This window comes from Erpetoichthys calabaricus, chromosome 7 (genome assembly GCF_900747795.2).
Source record: "Erpetoichthys calabaricus chromosome 7, fErpCal1.3, whole genome shotgun sequence".
Lineage (NCBI taxonomy): Eukaryota > Metazoa > Chordata > Cladistia > Polypteriformes > Polypteridae > Erpetoichthys > Erpetoichthys calabaricus.
Window position 1 is genome coordinate 80,195,251 of NC_041400.2, and position 25,572 is coordinate 80,220,822.

Genomic DNA, 25,572 nt, shown 5'->3' on the forward strand with positions numbered 1-25,572 from the left:
CTTTTTATGATCAAGGATGATATCTAGTTATTTTTCTTTTTGTTCAGATTTGAGTACTTCTAAAAACCTTTCTTATTTACTTTATCTGTTATTGCTTTTCCTGTAACTGATATAGTCTGTTTATTTAAAGGACTAAGTTAAAATGTCTTTTGAAGTGAACTGTGCTAGGACTAGTCTGTGTGCAAGCCATTACAGTTTGTCCCTTGTCAAAGTTGCTTGGATACTTAAGCTTGCTCATTTTCAAGACCTGACTCTTTTTTGCTCCCTAATATATCCTTGACAGGTGCCATTGTAACAAGATAATCAATGTTATTCATTTCACCGGTCAATTGTTTTAATGTTGTGGATGAATAATGTATATTGATATAAGTACTGTAATTCATATTTATCGAATGGCATTTTCGGTGGTTCCATTCTTATACATGTACTAGCTGTGTTACCTCCCTTCATAAGGCAATAGGGTTCAGTTATAGTAGCATTGGTTAATCAGGTGTATCAGAAGTATTATGTAACTAATTGCTTTTATGTACTAGAAAGATTTTTATTTATTTATTTTAAGTATTTGAAGATTTTATTTTTACTTCCAAGGGCTAATATCATTGGCAATCAGTGTTGTTTAGGCTTTGGCATTGGACCTAAGACTCTGTGGTTGTGGGGTTGAATCCTGTCAATGACACCATGTGAGCATGAGCAAATCACATCACCTGCCTGTGCTCCAATTGGAAAAACAAGAGAAATTTAACCAACTGTATCTCAAATGTTGTATGTTGCCTTGAATTAAGGCATCAATCAAATGATAATAATAATATTCGGGCACAGCAGAGGTTACTCTTGAAACATACCATTCACAATTTTCCACGAGTAAAACCTTCTTGTGTTAGATCAATTTCTGCTTTTCCTAGCGACTTGGCTTTTGTTGGTGATGTCACACACACGCGTGCCTGAAAGACAGTTTCAGGGTTTGTCATCATGCAATTCTGCCTGAAGTCATGGATTGGTGCTGCTTCCTAATGTCTCTCCTGTCCTTCCCTCTGCAAATCCGGAGAATCTAAAGAGGCATGTCATTACTTCTGGAGGCATGTCATTACTTCTGGTATTTGGGGTGCCTGAACTCACTCCTTCCACCTGATCGACTTCTTAACCATCACTACTGCCATCTCTTCCACAGTTTTGTCAGAGACTCCCGTCTGAAAAGATATATTTTTGTAATATACTTGGTTTTTGTGTACAATATATGGGGATCACCATTCTGTGTCCCAAGCCTTCATCTTTTGTTTCTGTTTTTATTACAGTGGTGTAGTTGGCAGAATTAGACTGGGGAAAAATGAGAGAACCAGTCAACTTCACCATGGTGGTCACCATGTTATCAGGGAGATGATGGCACTGCAGCCTCAGGTGATGAACCAGGAGATGCAGCTCACTGAAACAGAGGCTAGACAGGTTGCCCAGGTGGCTTTTCAAGAAGAGTGATCCTTCACACCTGCCCAGGTACTCATTCCGCTGCGTCCTAAAGATGATGTGTAGACATACCTTTTCATCTTTGAATGCGCTGAAACCTGCTACCATTGGGAGTGAGCAGATACTGGCCCCATTCTTGATGAGGGAGGCACAGAGGGCCTAATATAATCTTGGTGAGCAGGAGCTTGGTAATTACATCAAGCTAAAGACCAAGACCATTGCCTGGTACAGTGTAACTGCCGACCAGCAGGTGAGGCAATGTATGGAATTATGCTTTGACCCTGAAAGGCCAGTGTATTTCCAAGCCTTCGAGCCATAAGGAAAGCTCAGGTGCTGATTGAAACCAGAGTCTAACCATCTCATCAATGCTCTTCCTGAGCCTCTCAACCGACCGGTCCACAGACTATCCTGGAATAATATGGACACCTTAATTGAGGCCTTGGGGTGCCCTCTGACTACCATGCTGTAGAAAAGGTTGGAATGACCTGATGATTGCAAAAAAATAATTAAAATAACCTCTTGAATGGATGTGGCCAACACTCTGAGCATAACCACTGCAACACTGAGCCAGTTGACTGACCAAAACAAAAATCCTTGCCGCTCTTGCACAATTTCAAGTGTGGAGAGGTGTGTCACACCATCCCGGCCTGTCCTAACTTTGGGGAACCAGTGGACTGCAATTGGGCACAAAGAGGAAGGCACTGTGCATGGTCTTCTGCCAACCCACTAACGTTACCATTCATAAGTGTAGTGGTGATTAAAGAGCACAGAAAAACAGCATTGATCGATTCCAGCAGTAACATTTCTATTTTTGCTTGATGTTATGTCTTTTCACAACAGCTAAAGTGACCTCGAGGAAGACCAGTCTTATCTGCATTCATGGGAAAACTCAATGGTACAGGTCCGCCAAGTGTGTCATCACGTTTTGTGGAGAAACACGCATGATAACCATGAATGATGTGGAACCCACTGCATCTGGTTGTACTGGGGCGTGGTAGTCTAAAAGAATCGGCGTGTTAGTGCAGAAAAAACCTGGGAACCTGATGGTCCTGGCAGTGGGTGGAGAATCTCTGTCGCAGGTTGTCTTCCCACTGTGGTGATCTTTGGGTTGAGAGAGACATGACGTCAGCGCCCAGTACAAGATGAGTGATGCTGCACTGTCTAACACTGATGCTCTGAGAGAGGCGATTGAAGCCCTGCCCCTGGAGGTCACTGCAAACACTTGAAGCCACACTTTCAATTTTGGCATTTGCCAAGTTCATTTAAAAGAGAACAATGGATTATTCACTGAAGTTTGCAAAAAATGCAGTAGCAATAGCTGGCCAAAGGACCACATACTCCATGCCAATTATGGGACTGATAAAACCCTGGAGCAGACTAAACACTGATTGTATTTGCCTAGAATTAATGAAGAGATTTGGAACTGTAGCTGTGGGTGTGTAAGGCAGGATCAAGCACGGGTAAAATGCGTCCAAAAGTCGTTTTAAAAGATTTAGTGAAAATTTAAAGCAAACAGTCCACACAAGAATAAAGAAGAAAGGGCTGTTACACACTTCTTCTTCTTTTGGCCGCTCCCGTTAGGGTTTGCCACAGCGGATCATCTTCTTCCATATCTTTCTGTCCTCTGCATCTTGCTCTGTTACACCCATCACCCTGCATGTCCTCTCTCACCACATCCATAACCTTCGCTTAGGCCTTCCTCTTTTCCTCTTCCCTGGCAGCTCTATCCTTAGCATCCTTCTCCCAATATACCCAGCATCTCTCTTCTGCACATGTCCAAACCAACGCAATCTCGCCTCTCTGACTGTCTCCCCACCGTCCAACTTGAGCTGACCCACTAATGTACTCATTTCTAATCCTATCCATCCTCGTCGCACCCAGTGCAAATCTTAGCATCTTTAACTCTGCTACCTCCAGCTCTGTCCCCTGCTTTCTGGTCAGTGCCACCGTCTCCAACCCATATAACATAGCTGGTCTCACTACCATTCTGTAGACCTTCCCTTTCACTCTTGCTGATACCCGTCTGTCACAAATTACTCCTGACACTCTAATCCACCCATTCCACCCTGCCTGCACCCTCTTTTTCACCTCTCTTCCACAATCCCCATTACTCTATACTGTTGATCCCAAGTATTTAAACTCATCCACCTTCGCCAACTCTACTCCCTGCATCCTCACCATTCCACTGACTTCCCTCTCATTTACACACATGTATTCTGACTTGTTCCAACTGACCTTCATTCCTCTCCTCTCTAGAGCATATCTCCACCTCTCCAGGGTCTCCTTAACCTGCTCCCTACTATCGCTACAGATCACAATGTCATCAGCAAACATCATAGTCCACGGGGACTCCTGTCTAATCTCGTTTTTCAACCTGTCCATCACCATTGCAAATAAGAAAGGGCTCAGAGCTGATCCCTGATGTAATCCCACCTCCACGTTGAATGCATCCGTCACTCCTACCGCAGACCTCACCACTGTCACACTTCCCTCATATCCTGTACAACTTTTATGTACTTTGCCACTCCTGACTTCCTCATACAATACCACAGCACCCTGTTATATGCTTTCTCCAGGTCCACAAAGACGCAATGCAACTCCTTCTGGCCTTCTCTAAACTTCTCTATCAACATCCTCAGAGCAAACATTGCATCTGTGGTGCTCTTTCTTGGCATGAAACCATACTGCTGCTCATTAATCATCACCTCACTTCTTAACCTAACTTCCACTACTCTTTCCCATAACTTCATGCTGTGGCTCATCAATTGTATTCCCCTATAGTTACTGCAGTCCTGCACATCCCCCTTATTCTTAAATATCGGCACCAGTACACTTCTTCTCCACTCCTCAGGCATCCTCTCACTTTCCAAGATTCCATTAAACTATCTGGTTAAAAACTCCACTGCCATCTCTCCTAAACACTTAAATGCTTCCATAGGTATGTCATCTGGACCAATGGCCTTTCAATTTTTCATCCTCTTTATAGCTGTCCTTACTTCCTCCTTGTTAATCCGTTGCACTTCCTGATTCACTATCTCCACGTCATTTCCACTGCTCAACACACTCTCCTCGCTTGTGAGTACGTTTCTTCTTTATCGTTTATCACTCTAACCTGCTGCACATCTTTCCCAGCTTGGTCCCTCTGTCTAGCCAATCAGTACAGGTCCTTTTCTCCCTCCTTAGCGTCCAACCTCTCATACAACTCATCATACGCCTTTTTCTTAGCCTTCGCCACCTCTCTCTTCACCTTGCGCCTTATCTCCTTGTACCCCCTTCCCTACTTTCTGCATCTCTCTGACTATCCCACTTCTTCTTTGCCACCCTCTTCCTCTGTATACTCTCCTGTATTTCCTCATTCCACCACCAGGTTTCCTTTTCCTCCTTCCTCTTTTTAGATGTCACGCCAAGCACCCTTCTTGCTGTCACCCTTACTATATTTGCTGTAGTTTCCCAACTGTCTGGTAACTCTTCACTGCCACCCAATGCCTGTCTCACCTCCTCCCTAAACTCAACCTTGCAGTCTTCCTTTTTCATCTTCCACCATTTGATCCTTGGCTCTGCCCTCACTCTCTTCCTCTTCTTGATCTCCAACGTCATCCTACAGACCACCATCCTATGCTGCTTAACTACATTTTCCCCTGCCACCACTTTGCAGTCTTCAATCTCCTTCAGATGAACTCTTCTGCATAGGATGTAATCTACCTGTGTGCATCTTCCTCCACTCTTGTACATAACCCTATGTTCCTCCCTCTTCTTAAAATACATATTCACCACAGCCATGTCCATCCTTTTAGCAAAATTCACTATCCTCTGGCCTTTTTCATTCCTCTCCTTGACATCATACCTACCCATCACCTCCTCATCTCCACTCTTCCCTTCACCAACATGCCCATTGAAATCCGCTCCAATCACCACTTTCTGTCCCTTGGGAACACTGTTCATCACTTCATCCAACTCACTCCAAAAATCTTCTTTCTCACCCGTTGCACACCCAACTTGCGGTGCATATGTACTAACAACATTCATCATCACACCTCCAATTTCCAGATTCATAATCATTACTCTGCCTGACACTCTTTTCATCTCCAAAACACTCTTGACATATTGTTCGTTCAGAATAACTCCTACCCCATTTCTCCTCCCATCCACACCTTGATAGAACAATTTGAATCCACCTCCGATCCACCTGGCCTTACTCCCCTTCCATTTAGTCTCTTGCACGCACAATATATCAACTTTCTTTCTCTCCATCATATCTGCTAACTCTCTCCCCTTGCCCGTCATACTGCCAACATTCAAAGTTCCTACCCTCAGTTCCACTCTCTTTACTTTCCTCCTCTCCTCCTGCCTCCGGACACGTCTCCCCACTCTTCTTCTCCAACAGTAGTCCAATTTCCGCCAGCACCCTGTTGGCTAACAGTACTGGTGGCGGTTGGTGTTAACCCGGGGCTTGACCGATCTGGTATGGAAAGTCAAAAAATGAGAAAAAATGTATCTTCTCTAAATTTAACTTTTCTTGTCAAACTTTAGTTGTTTCTATACTTAATGATGCTTTACTTTTTCTTCAGTACACTTTAAAAGTATGGCACTGCACATTCAATAGAGCATGTTGTCTTTCATGTTGCTTAGCATGTAAAGCACGGTTTAAAACCATGTGCCCTCAGCACCTTACATATGGCCAGGGGTCACTAACTTGAGTATAATGTATAGGTGGAGAGGTTAGAAATAGTCTGCGGTGGGTTGGCACCCTGCCCGGGATTGATTCCTGCCTTGTGCCCTGTGTTGGCTGGGATTGGCTCCAGCAGACCCCCGTGACCCTGTGTTCGGATTCAGCAGGTTGGAACATGGATGGATGGATGGTTAGAAATAGTTAGAATATACCAATTCAATTCAAGTTATGGGGGTTTTAAGAACCTCCCATAGACTATGTACTAATATATAGGCAAACATTTATATAACTTAAATAACTAGCAAATGGCTCTTACAGGTACTTTTGTAGTATCTTCTCAGAATGTCAATTACAGCAGATTCTTTGGAAGAACTGTGCTGCTCTTGTTGCAGTGCCTCTGATTGACATTCCTTTTGAGTGCATCAGAGTAGATATTATGGGAGAATTTGAACCCTCAGCATGTGGAGATAAATACATTCTGGTCATCGTGGATTCCGCTACTTAATATCTGAATGCCTTCTTATTGAGACAGGCCCCTTCCAAGAATATCGGACAGCAAGTGGTGGAGGTCTTTGTATGGGTAGGAATCTCAAAGGATGTCCTTACAGACCAAGGGACACCTTTTATCTCAGACACGTTCAAAGAGGTGGCCAAGTTACTCAAAATCAGAAACCTTAAAACTTCAATGTACCATCCTCAAACCGTGGATTTAGTGGAGTGGTCAGACACTGACAGATGCTGTGCAAGGTTGTCAAAATGAGTATGGGGAGATTAGGATCAGTTACTCCCTCTCATGCTATTTGCCTATCAGGAGGTCCCGCAAGTCTCCACTGGGTTCTCACCCTTTGAGCTGTTATATGGTAGACAAACCTGTGGTTTATCAGACATCCTAAAAGAAGGCTGGGAGAATGAAGCAGTCCTTCCACAATTATTTTAGAATGTATCTGACCCATTTTATGAATATGGAACGTGACCTGACCCTCCATGAGATCAGTCCCAGAGACCACCTCATGGTTCTCCTTTCCACCATCTTTTCTTTACCTTTCATTCTCCAGACTGATGCTTTGGAGACAGGTCTAGGTGCTGTTCTGAGCCAAACCTTTGATGGTGCTGGACACCCTGTGATGTAATTGAGCCAGAATTAATTGGATTGGGAGACCAGGTATGAAGTGGTGGACCGGGAAATCTTGGTGAATAAATAGGCCATACATCAGATACTACATTTGCTCCTAGACCATGAGTTCACACTTCTAGTGGATGGTGCTGTATTAGGAGTCAAACCCATGCGTCACTATTCAGTGCCTCAGCCCTTCATCTTTTGTTTGTTTTTATTGCAGTGGTCATTGCAAAATACAGTTTTACATGAAAGTGTGTTCTTTTGAATTCAAACAGATAAATCAGTAGGAATAATGTAAAATTTAAGCATATATTATTATTATTAGGTGTTTACGATTTTCATTTGTTTACATCACTCACACAAGTACAGCATCTTTTTGTATTTTTTCATCAGTTGTATGTAGTTCCTGCTGTAAGTTCACAGATATGAAAGTATATTGGAAGCATATACTTACAGTAAGTACCAAAAAACCTATTTGTTACAGTTGTGTATTAATGAGAAGAGAGGAGCAGTTGCATTTAAGTACCACTGACTAAGACTAATGCAGTGGTATTGTTCAAGTTAAGCACAGTGATTGAGGAGCTGGAGCAGGGTTTTGGGAGTTATCAGTGGTGGTGGGTGTTCTTCCTTTGAGTTGGCAGCACCACAATTGAAGAGTGGTGGTCGGTCCCCTGTAGTTTTCCTCACCATGACCGGGAGCTGATATGTATCTTAGTGTGCCAGTAGTCATAAGCAAAAAACAATAGATACAGTATTTGCATCTCTTCATTTCACATTCAGGACACTTGCTCTGACTTTAGTCATTCTGGTTAGTGGTGCTATTCGCATGACCCATTCGTCGCTTCTGGCACATCCAATATTTGTAATATCCAGCTCTTGGCGCAGAGCATGTATGCTAGCAAATTATCAATAAATATTGACCAAAAAAAAGTGTTGGTTTTTACCCCAAAATATTGATATATCAAAATGTCCTTTCTTATTGGATTAGTGCCTTAGATGTGCTCAGATCCTGCCAAATTTCAGCTTTTGTGATTTTGTTGAGGAGTGTGAGTGAACTTTGCATTTTACACACACACACACACACACACACACACATATATTTTTATATATACAGTACTGTGCAAAAGTTTTAGGCAGGTGTGAAAAAATGCTGTAAACAAAGAATGCTTTCAAAAATGGAAGTGTTAATCATTTATTTTCATTAATCAACAAAATGCAGTGAATGAACAAAAGAGAAATCTAAATCAAATCAATATTTGGTGTGACCACCCTTTGCCTTCAAAACAGCATCAATTCTTCTAGGTACACTTGCAAACAGTTTTTGAAGGAACTCGGCTGGTAGGTTGTTCCAAACATCTTGGAGAACTAACCACAGATCTTTTGTGGATGTAGGGCTTCCTCACATCCTTCTGTCTCTTCATGTAATCCCAGACACACTCGATGATGTTGAGATCAGGGCTCAGTGGGGGCCATACCATCACTACCAGGACTTCTTGTTCTTCTTTACGCTGAAAATAGTTCTTAATGACTTTGGCTGTAGTTTGGGTCATTGTCTTGTTGCAGAATAAATTTGGGGCCAATCATACGCATCCCTGATGGTACTGCATGATGGATAAGAATCTGCCTGTATTTCTCAGCATTGAGAACACCATTAATCCTGACCAAATCTCCAACTCCATTTGCAGAAATGCAGCCCCAAACGTTCAAGGAACCTCCACCATACTTCACTGTTGCCTGCAGACACTCATTATTGTACCGCTGCTCCAGCCCTTCGACGAACAAACTGCCTTCTGCTACAGCCAAATATTTCAATTTTGACTCATCAGTCCAGAGCACATGCTGCCATTTTTCAGCACTCCAGTTCCTATATTTTCATACATACTTGAGTCGCTTGGCCTTGTTTCCACGTCAGGAGGTTTGGCTTTTTGGCTGCAACTCTTCCATGAAGACCACTTCTGGCCAGACTTCTCCGGACAGTAGATGGGTGTACCTGGGTCCCACTGGTTTCTGCCAGTTCTGAGCTGATGGCACTGCTGGACATCTTCCGATTTCAAAGGGTAATAAGCTTGATGTGTCTTTCATCTGCTGCACTAAGTTTCCTTTGGCCGACCACTGCATCTACGATACTCAACGTTGCCCATTTCTTTGTGCTTCTTCAAAAGAGCTTGAGCAGCACATCTTGAAACCCCAGTCTGCTATGAAATCTTTGTCTGGGAGAACCTTGCTGATGCAGTATAACTACATTGTCTTGTTGCTGTGCTCAATCTAGCCATGACACAAAACTGTCTTCCACAACCTCACCTTGGTAGCAGAGTTTGGCTGTTCCTCACCCAGTTTTAAGCCTCCTACACAGCTGTTTCTGTTTCAGTTAATGACTGTGTTTCAACCTTATGTGTGACATTGATGATCATTAGCACCTGTTTGGTATAATTGGTTGATCATACACCTGACTATAATCCTACAAAATCCCTGACTTTGTGCTTGTGTACCTATAAGAATTGATGCTGGTTTGAAGGCAAAAGGTAGTAACACCAAATATTCATTTGATTTAGATTTTTCTTTTGTTCGCTCACTTTGCATTTTGTAACTTGATAACAATAAACAATCATTATTTATATTTCTGAAAGCATTGTTTGTTTACAGCATTTTTTCACACCTGCCTAAAACTTTTGCACAGTACTGTATATGTATATATATATATATATATATATATATATATATATATATATATATATATATACACACACACACCTCAGTTTTTTCAGAAATGGAAATGCATGTAGTTTAAAGTCTCTATCTATCTATCTATCTATCTATCTATCTATCTATCTATCTATCTATCTATCTATCTATCTATCTAATTTATCATGAAATCAAAGCATAGAACAAATAAACAATGGTATATAAATAAGTCAAGGAATCATTAAGTGTACAAAATTTTGTTCATATTTTTGAGTCATCAGTGTAGCCACCTTTTGCTGATATAATAGCCAAACACACACATGGCATTCTTTCTATAAGGGAAATTAAATATTGGTCAGAAAGATCTTTCCACCACTGTTGGAGAAATTTCCACAATGTATTACACTTGTAGGTTGCTTTTCTTTCTCCCTGCTGTTCAGTTCATCCCAAACTAACTCAATGAGGTTTAATTTTAGAGACTGTTCTGGCCAGTCTATCTTTTGAAGTGTACCTTCTTGTTCTTTTCTTTTAATGTAGTTCTGATATAGCCTGGAGGTATGTTTTGGGTCATTGTCTTCCTGTGGGGTGAACCCCTGACCTACTAATCGCAGACCAGTAGGTATTGTGTGGTGCTACAAAATGCTGTGGTAATATTTTGATTTGGAATGCCAGTCACTCTGTATAAGTCATCAACTGTGCCTCTAGCAAAAGAACCCCAGGCCATCACACTTCCTCCTCCATGTTTGACCGTTGGTGTCACACACTGAGGAACCATCCTTTCACAAACTCGATGGTGTACGAACACTCTGTGTGATGAACCAAAGATTTCAAATTGTAATTCATCAGTCTATAAGACTTTCTTCCAGTCAGCAGTAGTCCAAAGCCATTATTTCATGGCCCAGGCAAGCTTCACTTTCTTATTTTATCCTTTAAGAAATGGCTTTCTTACTGCAACTCGCCCTGTCAGGCCTGCAGCACAAAGTCTCATCTTCACTGTAGAAAATGAGACTTGCTTTTTTTGACCACTGTTAAGCTGCACTTGAAGCTGTTGTGCTTTGAGGTGCCTATCACGCAAGCTGGTGACCCGTGTATCTTCTGATTGGGTTGTGACTTAGGGTCTGCCAGATCTGTTCAAATCAGAGTTTCTTCCAGTTGCCTTTGGACTGTGTAAGACAACATACTCACTGCCACTTTAATTTTTTTCTGTAAATGAAAGGCCTACACTTCTAAGGGAAATAATGCTCTGTCTGATTTCATTTGTTAACTGCTGTTTTCTTACCATTATCACTGGAACTTAAAACTTTTTACAATGTAACACAGTCTGTTCCAACTCATCCTTAAGACAGACAGGATTTTCAAGTAATCAACTGAAGTTGGGACACCCGTGCAAATTGTTTGCTTCATCTTGCAAGGCTTAATTAACTTTAATTGTAAAAGAACATCTGTAGGTTGTAGCTAATTAGTTGTTCCCAGAAGAAGACCCATTTTTAATATTTTGAAAATTTTTTGCTAGCCAAACTTTAAATTTAAACCTTTGGCAGTTTACTGTTTACCTTTTCACCTATTGTTGGTCATTTATTGCATTTCAACTGAATAAATCTGAGGAAAACTGAGGTGTTCCGAAACCTTTGACCAGCACAACATACTTTGCTTAGACCTGTATTTAGAAACACCTTTATATTTCCTTATGCTATGTATTTCCAGGTTTTTAAACTACAGGGTTACGTAAGAGATAGGGAATGTAGGTTTGTTCTTAAGTTGAATTTGTATGTAATTCAGAACAGGTACATTATTTTAATAAATTCTGTTGTTGACCGACTGTAACGTTGACCGACTGTAACCACGTGTTCTGCCAATGAATGATAGAGTTTCACCTCTCTCTGACCTTTTTATTATTTCTACTTTATTTTCCATGGTGATTGTTTTTCTCTTCTTTACTGTATCACCAGCAATCCATCTTACTAACCGAAGGTTGTAAACCGGATATGGACGCTGGGCGCATCGAGGCGCACGCGCACTGCACAGAAAACACAGAAACGAGAAGGTTGTAAACTGGATGTCACGCGCACTGCAACGAGCCCGCCACCTGTAAACTAGACTTGCTCTAGTCCACTGTGCCAGTAATGTAGATCACATAACGGTCATTCATTTTGGCGCCCGCCCCAGAGTCAAACGCAGAGGCATCCCAAAACGCTGTGGCGCCCGCCCCAGAGTCAAACGCAGCGACTTCCCAAACCACGGCGACTTCCCGGAGTCAGTAGGTGGCACCCAAATAACACAACGTAATGCGCCGTGGCACCCGCCCCAGAGTCAAACGCACCGGCTTCCCAGAGTCAGTACGTGGCGCACAAACAACACAACCTGTGAGCTACACTTGCTCTAATCCACTGGGCCAGTAATATAGATCACATAACGGTCACAGACTCTAACCCAGCGGCTTCCCACACTCAGTTGCTGGTACACGAACACCACAACCTGTGAACTGAACTTGCTGTGCAAAACTCTGCCTGCAGTGGGTGTCAGCACAGGCAACGGAATCACGTCTCCACAAAACGACACCACTTTACTACATATATGCTTATGTAGTTAAATGACATTTCCCCAGACACACCCACCCTCCATGATATGTCATCCATCCGTATATATCGGACGGAACAGAAACTGATTGCCATTCTTGGATTTCCGATTCGCTGGCGAATCGTGGGCTTACTAGTTGCATCAGATATGTGTTTCAGAGACATTGTTGAAGAGTGAAGACAAAATATTAAGATGAGCTCTTCTGCACAGCACTGTACACGCTATCACAGCAGGAAGGCACCCCTCATCAGCACGTCTGGTGTACTGACGAGAGACAACTTCCTGCTATGTACGTAACAGTACAAGCAAGCTTGCTATTGAGAATGAATGGGGGCGGTGAGGGCCGGTTCACCACCCGCCCACTACACAGTCACCTCCACTTGCATACAGTATGCTGCCTGCAGTGTTCGCCCACCGAGAACGAACAGGGTGCGGCCAAAGGCGGGTAGTGAATTGCCCACCACTGCCCCCATTCAACAGGCAGCCACCCGAGGCACACTACAATGAAGCCCCCCACTGCCCCATTCACACTCGATGGCCTCCGTTCAGTCACAACCGGGTCACTGCTTTCGGCATCACCAGCTGCCCATCGAGAACGAACGGGGCAGCTGTTGAAGGGACACTGCAAGGCTGTGTGGTGGGCGGGCAGTGAAACGCCCCATCAAGCCTCCGTACTGCACACGAGTAGTAGCTGTGGCCCCAGTGACCCTGGGTGACCACTTGCCACACACCCAGCCGGCCACTGAGAATGAATGGGGTGCCTGAGGGATACTACACTGCGCAAGCAGCAAAATCACCCCCCTTCAGCCTCTGTCCAGCCACCTCTTGCAGCGTCCCCAGGCCGAAGATGATGGAGTGGCAGTTACTGAGGAGCCTGTGTCGCGTCCCCCAGACAGATGAAGGAGCAGCTGTGGCCCGTTCATAAGTTGGATGTCTGTAACTTGGGGACTACCTGTACTATGATTCATTCAGTGAAAGGTTTTTCAGCCTGGTCAGACATGAATAAAATTTAATGGAAAAAGCCTGCTGTTATTAAAATTGATTTTGAGTCAAATTCTCCTAGCAGGTTTAATACTAATGATACAGATAAATTTGGGTCTTGATATGAAGCACCATATCTTCAGCATAAAGAGAAATTTTCTGTTCATACACTTACCATATTAATTTATCTATGCCTGATTGCATCCAGAAACAAATAGCTAATGCTTCAAAAGAAGAATTTAACGGTATTCTGTACATGTGACAAACAACATTGACCCTATGACCTACTGAGAATCCTCATAAACCTTTTTAGTAATTATGGCAAATACTAAAAAGCTATATAATAATATGTTACCAAGTCTTAACAATTCATAGTGTTTTATAATGACATTGTGTAATGGTATCTCTGCCAGTTTGATCAAGTTAACACTTCTAACCTTGAATTAGGATGCAAGTGTGAATATTTTATCACCAATGATGAATGTACTGGAATCACCTTTGATAGCCTATGCCCTGGTTTATTCAGAAGTTTTTTTTATAAGAAAGACTGGTTGGCCTATTGGCCCAGGTCAGATCATTTTGTTTTTCTGTTCTGAGATGCAATTTACTTGGATACCAAAAGAACTGAAGTTGTAGTAAAACAAAGCACACATTTATTATTGATGAGTAGAAACATTTGTTGCAGTTAAATTCCATGTATAATGTATGTGTTTTTTTAAGTAAATAAACTTCAAAATATGACAAACTATTATGGGAATACTTTTAGAACAAAAATTGAGAGATGCATTGGCAAGTGCATAAATGCATTTAGCACTTTCCAAAAAGATACTTAAAAGGCAGCCAGAAAACATCGTAGCCGTGTCCATTTTTGCTTCAACCCCCAACTCACCAGACAGAAGTGGTTATTAGATTAATTTTAAAAGGTACTTTTCCCCATTTGTCTAACAAAAGTGATCTCACCCAGTCAATTAATTGACATTGGCAGTTAAACACTGCTAAATACAAATATACATGCACTTATAGGTTTTAATTATTTTTAATCATTAATTACAATTAAAATATACATTAACTACATTTATACAGTATTTTTTATTTTTGTTTTCCCTAGTGTACCAGCTAGACATTTCTTATTCCTGAGGTGTAATTATAAATGTGGATTACCATCTTAATTATGCAGTACATGTTTCTTACCAAAACTTTACTGTAATCAACTTGAGAGGATTGTAAGAATCCCCATGTATCCAGCTGGGGGAGCTAGCTCCCTTGTTGGAATAATTTCTTTTGTAATTGTGGCATGTTACATAACCCGAAACTATATAGGTATAATATAAAAAGGCAATGCCCCTCCCTTAGTGATACAGCGGTTAGAAATCACATAGGAGAAAATAACTTAGCTTTCTTTAATGACAGATTATGTGGCATAACAGACGAAGGAAGCCCTGACAAGATCTTCGAGAGTAGGGGCCCGATGTATTTTCATCGCTGCGTTGGAAGGATTTTCCGGATTGGACGACGTTATCTCCCATCCATCCGTCAGCTTCTAAGGTGTGCCGGGCAATGTTCCAAGCAGGGGTGTGGAAATCCAACGCCCGACTTGTCTGACACGGGTAAATCGACCGTCGGACAAGCGTGTTTTTCTGGTTTCAGTTGTCCGCAGACAAGTGCAATTTTCTGGAGAAAAAAGAATTATATGTACTGTGCAGGGCACATTTTTACCATTACTTTCAAATTTTAAACACTTGGGTACGTACCTTGTGCGGAAACAGTCTACTTAGGCATGTTCATGTCTTCAATATTGTTTACAAAATGATGGCTGATTTTTCAAAGGGGAAGCACTCTTACGGTCTTACATAAATATTTTACCCTACTATTAACACGCTTGGAGATGCGGCCATTTTTTTTCATGCCGACATTACAATGTAATCTGATGATTTTTCATTATAATCGATAACTTTTATATATTATTGATAAAATTCATTGTTTCTACATAAAATGTTTCTACATACATAATGTGAATTTCCCCCTGGGATTAATAAAGTTATCTATCTATCTATCTATCTATCTATCTATCTATATCTATCAATCAATCAATCAATCAATGCGGTCATTTTACTTACAATGCAAATGTTTTCACCACATAACAAAGCTTGTTAGGCAGTTAATCTTTCCTGAAATTTGCGATTTCGCGTAGGTTGTGATATATTGAGGAGTTAAGAAAAGTTCTTGTTACACACCGTGTGGCACATAAACTGGAGTTAGCCTACGTCTTTTACAGCATCAAGTACACCTATCTGAAAAAGTTTGAAGACGCCATTAAGCGCATCTGCAAGTTTTATTCTTTTTCACCAAAGAGACCAAGTGAGCTGCAAAATCATGCGTCAGTTTTGAATGAAACCTTGCTTATGCATTCAGAAATAAAAGCCATCAGATGGGTATCATCAAAGTCCAGAGCACTGAAAGCTGTTAGCCAGGATTTACATGTTACTGTTACCCACATGGAACAGATACTTTCCACGTCAAACAAGGCAGGTGAACTGGGACAGGCTAAAGCCATCCTACATGACCTCAAGCAAGTAAAATTTATTAAGTATCTATGTCTGATGATGGATGTACTTTCTGCTATTACAGCCACCTCAACTCTTTTCCAGAGCAAAGACTTGCTGATATTTGAAGTTAAAGAGGCCATTGACACCTTGTACACCAGATTGCATGCCATGACAAAGGAGCCAGGAGAAAAGTTTTATAACCTGTTTGAGAAGGAGTCTAGTACATTTGATGGATACTTAAAGCTGTCTGGTGGTTTCAGAGATTTTTTTGAATACAGAGATGTTCATGATCTCCTGGAAAGCATGGTTCAGTATATACTTACCAGATTCTCTGGTAAGTATATACCTTGATAAGCCTCCTGTGTCTGATATGAGGGTGTTTGATTTCAGAATCTGACCACACACTGTCTGAACTGAGCACTTATGGAAACTATGAAACCAAGAACTTGTTTCAGCAGTATAGTGATTTGTTGACTGATGAGGAAGTTAAACATGCACCATCTGAATGGCAAGCACTTAAAGTGCAGATATCAATGCAACAGCAGTACCATCCACTTGCTGTCTATACCTCAGTTCTGCAGAGGAAGGAAGAGTCTCTGAAGAATGTTAGTGTGCTGATCTCACTGTTTCTTACCAGTTTCTCCTTCCACAGCTTCTTGTGAGAGATTACTCTCCAATATGAATTTAGTAAAGAGTTCTCTAAGAACCCGCCTGACTCAGGAAAACCTTCAAAACCAGATGCGCATTGTTGTTGTTGGCAAACCTTTAGAAGAGTTTGACCCACTACCAGCTGTGGAATTCTGGCTGTCATCTGGCAACAGGCACATCACTCATAAAAAAAACCTGAAAAGGCATCAGCATCCACTTCTGCAGGACCATCAGTCCAGGAACCATGCAGTTCAGCTCAAGCAGAAATGAACAGCATTCGGCCCATGCTGTCTGAGATGGTAAAGATTCTTGGGGGAGAAGATGTTGCAAGACAAAAGCTGAAGAACATGGCAGAAAATGAATCAGGACAGTGTTCTGTTATGTAACTGTAATATGTGAAACAGAACTAGTGTAGCTATAATGAAGGCATTGTTTATTAGTGAGTTCAAATGATAAGGGAATCTTTTACATAATGTTCTAGAGCAAGGTGGCAAAATACTAGTCCCTGAAAGAACTTTTTTCAGTTTTAAAATGGAAGGCAGTTTTGGTATCAATAAAAGAGATCAGAACAAATAAACTATTTTTCACTTTTGTTATTTGTTTATGGGCAAGTGAATTTAACTGGCGGACAAGTGGATTTTCTAAGTTTACTTGTCCGTGGACAAGTAGAAAAAAATTTGATTTCCACACCCCTGCCAAGGCTTTATACTCTTTCTTCATATGCAGGCCTCCCACTTAGGTGAATCATGCCATTCCAAACAAGGCAAAGAGGATATAGTTTCATGCTGACTTTGACACACAGAAGTAGTATACAATGCCCATTTCGCAGTTGTCCCTGTCTTCTAATGCTTGCCTAGCAGTTCTAAAGGATGAGCCCTTGTTCTAAATCTGGCTTTGTATTAGCTGTGCACGTGAGTAGAAAGAAAAGTAGATTTATAAAATATTTTTGTACAGAGCACAGTGACATATTAAACAAATACACTTATTACACCCCATCACCTTGTTTACTGAAATAATAAGAAAACCAAAAAAAAACAGGCATATGATAGCGCTATATTGAAATTGCAGTCAGGCATTGGCTGGGGTAAATATTCCCCATAGACCGGTCAGGCTTCAGGGTCATAACTCCATCTTGTAGGTTGCTCATCTAATGCAAGAAAACTTCAGCAAGCACCCTGCTCTTGTGGCTCGTGGACCAGAAGGGGCATGGTCAGTTGCCCTCATTGAGGGTCTTCTTGGAGCTGTGAGTGGCAAAACAGACAAATTCAGTGATTGTGTTCTCTGGTGTCCCCGGGGTGGTATTGGTTACTTCTGATGTGAACCTCTGACATGCATCCATGACGACATAAACTGTGACACACACAAACAAATAATAAACACAGTTTACAAGCCTCAAATTAATCAAAGTTCATAAGATGTTTATCAAGATGATACAAGACTAACATGTTTAACACGTTTATAAGTAAAATACAGTAATCCCTCCTCCATCGCGGGGGTTGCGTTCCAGAGCCACCCGCGAAATAAGAAAATCCGCGAAGTAGAAACCATATGTTTATATGGTTATTTTTATATTGTCATGCTTGGGTCACAGATTTGCGCAGAAACACAGGAGGTTGTAGAGAGACAGGAACGTTATTCAAACACAGCAAACAAACATTTGTCTCTTTTTCAAAAGTTTAAACTGTGCTCCATGACAAGACAGAGATGACAGTTCTGTCTCACAATTAAAAGAATGCAAACATATCTTCCTCTTCAAAGGAGTGCGTGTCAGGAGCACAGAATGTCACATAGATAGAGAAAACAATCTCTAGCAAACAAATCAATAGGGCTGTTTGGCTTTTAAGTATGCGAAGCACCGCGGCACAAAGCTGTTGAAGGCGGCAGCTCACACCCCCTCCGTCAGGAGCAGGGAGAGAGAGACAGAGTTTGTTTTTCAAAAATCAATACGTGCCCTTCGAGCTTTTAAGTATGCGAAGCACTGTGCAGCATGTCGTTTCAGGAAGCAGCTGCACAAAAGATAGCAACGTGAAGATAATCTTTCAGCATTTTTAGACGAGCATCCGTATTGTCTAGGTGTGCGAACAGCCCCCCTGCTCAATCCCCATACGTCAGGATCACAGATAGTCAGCGCAAGAGAGAGAGAAAAGTAAACAATCTAGCTTCTCAGCCATCTGCCAATAGCGTCCCTTGTATGAAATCAACTGGGCAAACCAACTGAGGAAGCATGTACCAGAAATTAAAAGACCCATTGTCCGCAGAAATCCGCGAACCAGCAAAAAATCCGCGATATATATTTAAATATTCTTACATATAAAATCCGCGATGGAGTGAAGCCGCGAAAGGCGAAGCGCGATATAGCGAGGGATCACTGTAGATACATTTTTCTGTTTAGCTAACAAGCCTATTATATATTAAGCAGCAATTTGAAATTCTTTTTTTATCTCTTCTTTTATAATTGAAAATCTAAGCTACTGTACTTAACACAAGCTTGTTCACCATCCAAACTCAGACAAACGTGTTAATTCTTTGATTAAGAAAATTAAACCATCTTCTGTCTCCTAAGATGTTTTACCAACTTCCTTGTTTTTAAAAGGTCTAAACTCTATTGGCCCTAGCCTAGTATCTGTTATTAATTGCTCTCTGCACTCTGGTTGTGTCTCCAGTTATTTTAAAAATGCTGTTGTTCAAACCCTGTTGAAAAAACCTAATTGAAATCCCACCATTTAAAAAAAAAAATAGGACCATCTCAAAACTGTCATTCTCAAAAATTTTAGAAAAGGGTGTTGAACAACAACTGGCCACCCTTACTTGTAGACAATCAAGATTTTGGACCCTTTTCAATCAGAGTTTCAAAAGAATCATTCCACAGAGAGTGCTCTGTACAGGTACTGCTTGATCTTTGTTCAGCTTTTGATACTGTTCAGCATAAGATCCTTTTAGTCAGGTTGTCCACTCTGTAGGCTCAACTTTAGTCTGGTTTGTGTGGGCAAGTTTTCAATAGTCAGTGGTTCAGTGGGGTGCCTCAGGGTTCTGTTCTTTTTTCGTTATATATAGGCTACGATTAGCTCATATTACCAATTCTTTTAAGGATATTTCTTATCATTTCTATGCCAATGACATCCAGATTCTTTTACGACTCAACGACTATACAAGTTTGCACAATGCAAGTTTGCTTTTCTTGTTGTTTGTCTGATGAAGTTTAATAAATGGCTCTTAGCCAACGACTTAAAGCTAAACTCTCAGAAAACAGAGCTTCTAATTTTTTCCCCTCCTGACCTATACACGGCAATAAGCCAAAAGCTTTCGTCACGTTCTAGCTTCTCTTAGGTCTCTCTATGCAACTTGGGTGTTGTTTTCAATCCCTAAATTTTGATGTCCATGTGAGGTCTGTTAGTCGTCCCTGCTTTTTTCATTTGAGAATCTTATCCAGGTTTACGACTGTTGTTTCGAAGACCAAGATGGAAATGCTTATCAATGCATTTATGTCATGACATATTGATTTTTGTAACTCTCTTTATACCTGTCTAAGCAAATCTGGTTTAACTTGCCTTCAAACCATTCAAAACGCAGCTGCCAGGCTTTTAACACACTCACATAATTCTGTTTGCATTGTCTTCCAAGTAGAATTCAGGATCTATACTAATAAAAGGCAAAGTCCTCACTCACTGACTCACTTACTCACTCACTGACTCACTCATCACTAATTCTCCAACTTCCCGTGTAGGTGGAAGGCTGAAATTTGGCAGGCTCATTCCTTATAGCTTACTTACAAAAGTTAGGCAGGTTTCATTTCGAAATTCTACGTGTAATGGTCATAACTGGAACCTCTTTTTTGTCCATATACTGTAATAGACTGCAGCTCGATGGCCGTGGGAGGCGGAGTTGCGTATCGCGTCATCACGCCTCCCACGTAATCACGTGAACTGACTGTGAACGCAGTACGTAGAAAACAAGGAAGAGGCCCAAAGAGCGCTGAAGAAAACATTCATTACACAATTGAGAAGGCAGCGAAACAATAAGAAGCGAGCGAGTGACGCATACAAGCATATTCATAAGTGCAGCTACTGCGGAAATAAAGCATGGTGTAAACCGTAAGTTTAAATTAAGTTTATAGAAACGCTCCCGCTGCCGTTTGCAATACCGTATTCGCGACATACAAGTTTAATGAGAAGACACGAGGTATAAACGAGACTTTGGATCACTTTGTAACGGAGTTAAAATTGCTGTAGCGAGAAACTTTTAAGTGCCGGGTCTTAGCTAACATTAAATAAAGCCGTGGACATCGCAACATCACACAAGAGAGCGGCTCATGTGAACTGACTGAACGCAGCACGAGTGATCACTTCGATGAATCAAACCTGTTCAAAAAACACATTACACAATTGATAATGTAGGAAAAGAATATGAAGCGACTGACGCATACAGACATTTTCATGAGTGCAGGTACTTCGGAAACAAAGCACCGTGTAAACCTAAAGTTTAAATTAAGTTAATAGACCTACAAAAGGTTGCCATTGATCTGAGGCAAGATTGCTTTTCTCCTGCACAACTATACGTTGTATTCTCAACAGTAAGCTTGCACGGCTTGGTCATATTACAACCGGGGTGCTGAACTGACAACGTGGTATACAGAGAGAACTATAACAATCGTAAACAACGAACAATAAAACAGCGGAGAACCCGTGGATTAAATTAAAAGGCTGCTTCGTTGGCGAAGCAAGGATAAAGGATGACCTTATATGGCGTTCGTTTATAAAACAGCAGAGAAGCTGTGTAAAGGCTGCTTCACAATAAAACAGCAGAGCGCCTTATATGAGCAGGCAGTCAGCTAAAGAAGGGAATCAATAAATAACTATAATCTTAATAAACGAACAAAAAATAGTGGAGAATCCGCGGATTACATAAAGGAAATGGTTACCTGAACAGAAAAGTGAGTCTCAAATAGCTACACAATAACTATAACAATCGTAATAAATGAACAATAAAACAATATAGAACCGCTAAGCAAGGAGAAAGGACGGCCTTATATGGTGTTCGTTTATAAAACAGCGGAGAGGCTGTGTAAAGGCAGCTTCACAAAAAACAGATCCTTAACAAATTGTTATTGGTATATTTTCCCTCAATTTAAAAAGGTTTTCTTTTCTTCTTAATAAAAATTTAAAAGCAGTACTTCGCCGCTGCGAAGTGAGGGGATTTGCCTACATATATATATATATATATATATGTTAGTATATTTTTATTATAGATAGATACAGTGGAACCTCGGTTCACGAACGTCTCGGCACACGTACAACTCGGTTTACGACCAAAAAGTTCGCCAAACTTTTGCCTCGGTTCACGACCAAACACTCGGTATACGAACAAGCCAGGTTCCCTTTCGGTTTGTTGATGTTCAGTCTCTCCCTGTGCATTTCCTGTGCAGCGCGCGAACACACACGCACACACACACACACAGCGCAAGAGACAGAGGGCTGTACACACACACACACAGGAGCATGCGCGAGAGAGGCGTGTGCGCACACACACAGGAGCGCTCTAGACAGACACACTGTGAGCTGCAAAGCTGATTTCACCCCCAGAGAATACAGACGCCCCTGGGAAAACCCCTAAGAAACATGGACAGACTACCTTCACATTCCTCCTTTCCCTTCTTGCCGGCTCTGTCGCGTAATATGCCTCTCGTGCGGTGCTCCGCCTTCTTAAAAAGCCTGCACGGGCTTCTTTCAGTTTGTTAAATTGGTTGCTTGCTTCTCCTTCTTTCTCTCTCAGACAATCTGTGCTCCTGGCGGAGCTGTCATCTCTGACTTGTCATGGAGCACGTTTAAACTGTTGAAAAGAGACAAATGTTTGTTTGCAGTGCTTTGAATAAAGTTCCTTTTTTTCTACAACCTCCTGTGTCTCTGTGCAAATCTGGGACCCAAGCGTGACAACACACACAGGCGCTCCAGGCTCGCAAAAGAGAGACGCACGCACACACAGGCGGGGGAGAGAGAGGTGCGCGCACACACACAGGAGCGCGCTAGAGAGACACACACAGGTGCTCCAGGCTCGCAAAAGAGAGACGCAGGCAGGCACACACACACACACAGGCGGAGAGAGAGAGAGAGGCGCACGCACACACACACAGAGCGATTGAGGGACGCATAAGTTAGAGAAGGCTTGTTTTTTGTTTTCAGTTCTGTTTCCAGTGATCGGTTTGTAGCCTGCATTGTTGCAATGTTACTTTTCTTGGTGGTTTATTAAATTACGGATTTTTCAAATGTTCCTTTTTTCCCTGTGCTTAAAACTCATTAAAGAAAGTGTTTTTAGCGAGCGGTTCCTAGCACCATAGCGCGAACTATTGCAGTGTTAGTTTTCTCTGTTGTTAAAGGTTTTCTCAGTGTTGTTCAATGTTTTTACATTTAGTTTACCATTACGCTGTGCATTCTATGGTATAATTAACTATATTTGTGCTTAAAAACTAAAAAAATGTATATATTTACATACAGTTTCTACGGTCTGGAACGGATTAATTGTATTTACATACAATCCTATGGGAGAAATTGCTTCGGTTCACGACCAACTCGGTTTACGACCAGAGTTTTGGAACGAATTATGGTCGTGAACCGAGGTTCCACTGTACTTTATTAATCCCAAGGGGAAATTCACATACTCCAGCAGCAGCATATTGATAAAAAAAACAAAATAACAATATTAAAGAGTGATAAAAATGCAGGTATTACAGACAATAACTTTGTATAATGTTAACGTTTAACCCCCCAAGTGGAATTGAAGAGTCGCATAGTGTGGGGGAGGAACGATCTCCCTCAGTCTGTCAGTGGAGTAGGACAGTGACAGCAGGCTGTCACTAAAGTTGCTCCTCTGTTTGGAGATGAAACTGTTTAGTGGATTCTCCAAAACTGACAGCAGCCTCCTCAGAGCCCATCACTCTGCCACGGATGTCAAACTGTCCAGCTCCGTGCCTACAATAGATTCTTGCCTTCCTCACCAGTTTGTCCAGGTGTGAGGCGTCCCTCTTCCTTATGCTGCCTTCCCAGAACACCACCCCGTAGAAGAGGGCGCTCGCCACAACCGTCTGATAGAACATCTGCAGCAGCTTATTGCAGGTGTTGAAGGACGCCAGCCTTCTAAGGAAGTACAGTCGGTTCTGTCCTCTCTTGCACAGAGCATCAGTATTGGCAGTCCAGTCCAATTTATCATCCAGCTGCACTCCCAGGTATTTATAGGTCTGCACCCTCTGCACACAGACACCTCTGATGATCACGGGGTCCATGAGGGACCAGGTCCTCTTAAAATCCACCACCAGATCCTTGGTTTTGCTCGTGTTCAGTTGTAGGTGATTTGAGTCGCACCATTTAACCAAGTCCTTGATTAGGTTCCTATACTCCTCCTGCCCACTCCTGATGCAGCCCATGATAGCAGTATTGTCAGCAAACTTTTGCATGTGGCAGGACTCCGAGTTGTATTGGAAGTCCGATGTATATAGGCTGAACAGGACCGGAGAAAGTACAGTCCCCTGCGGCGCTCCTGTGTTGCTGGCCACAATGTCAGACCTGCAGTTCCCGAGACGCACATACTGAGGTCTGTCTGTAAGATAGTCCACGATCCATGCCACCAGGTATGAATCTACTCCCATCTCTGTCAGCTTGACCCTAAGGAGCAGAGGTTGGATGGTGTTGAAGGCGCTAGAGAAGTCTAGAAACATAAGCATAAACATTATAACTTCTTTGTTATTTTATTTTATTGTACAGTTCTTTGTGGCGACTGTCTTCAAAGCACTTTTAAATATTTTTTACTTAATTTTGATTAAAGGATAAATTAAAAAAGGTCTGAATTCATTAAAAGCAACTTTTCTTGCTTTTCGTCTAATTGGACGACATGACTCCTCGGATTCTTTTTTCACAGTTTATTATTCCGTTACTTACTTTCTTTTATGTAAAGGATAATTTTTCAGTCCTCTTCTTCTCTCGTTGGTAAAGTCTACCTTACTACTCTCTGTTTATGGGAAGTTTGCAGGGAAAAAAAATAAGACTACCAGTACATAAAGGAACACTACAACTAAATGACCATAAAGCTGAACAAATTTTTTTTTTTTTTTTTTTTGTGATCGGCCAATTTACAGGTAACTGAGTCTTTTGTAGTGAAAATCGGCAGATTTAGATCAGCTGCTGATTGATTGGCGCATCACTACTGCTGAGTAACTGGAATGGCGAGTAGATATATTTGTAAATTGAAATTTGTATGATGATTGATATAAAAATTACCTGAAATAAAACTTGTTTTAATGGTGTATGCTTTTGACTGATTGTTGATGGGAGTGAGGCCAAAGCCTTGTGTACCTTGGCATAGCAAAAGATCTAAATTTGAATCAGTCTTTAAAAAATTGATGTGCAGTGCTGTCTTGTATTTAGAAGTTCTTCCCATGTGTCAGATGCTGCTGGATAACTAAATTAAATGCTAACTAGTTAAAGTAAATTTAATCATGATACTCTTATACTATACTTGTCAATTCACTGTGCTGCTTCCACTTGGAACATATATGAAATTCTCAATTGGAATCTTTCTCTGATCAGAATTTCAGAGTGCAGGCAACTACCTGTGCGATTTATCTTTTTAATTACAGCTTTCATTGATTGTAATTATTTATTTTTATCAGGATCCAGCTGCGTCATCAATCTCTGAAGGAGATGCAGACACTCAAGAGGCAGAAACTGTTTCCATCAATTACAAACCATCCCCACTTCAAATAAAAATAGGTGAGTCCATTAAGATGCCTAAATATACCCCTTTATACTGTATATTGTATCTGACGTAAAACAATTGTGTTTGTGTGGTTTCAAGGTAAGCCTGCTGTTTGTCTATCATGATAACTTTGAGTGAGGATCTCTCTGTTG

The 25,572-nt window shown here is 41.5% G+C and overlaps 1 protein-coding gene across 3 annotated transcripts in view; it reads left to right on the forward strand.

Moving 5' to 3' along the window:
• LOC114654217 (protein FAM219A) overlaps positions 1 to 25,572 on the forward strand; it is a 118,086-nt gene that overhangs the window by 40,878 nt on the left and 51,636 nt on the right. For all 3 annotated transcript variants that reach the window (XM_028804627.2, XM_028804628.2, XM_028804626.2), the window contains exon 2: positions 25,335 to 25,434. In XM_028804627.2, coding sequence (XP_028660460.1) covers positions 25,335 to 25,434 — 100 coding nt within the window. The remainder of the gene's footprint in view (positions 1 to 25,334; positions 25,435 to 25,572) is intronic.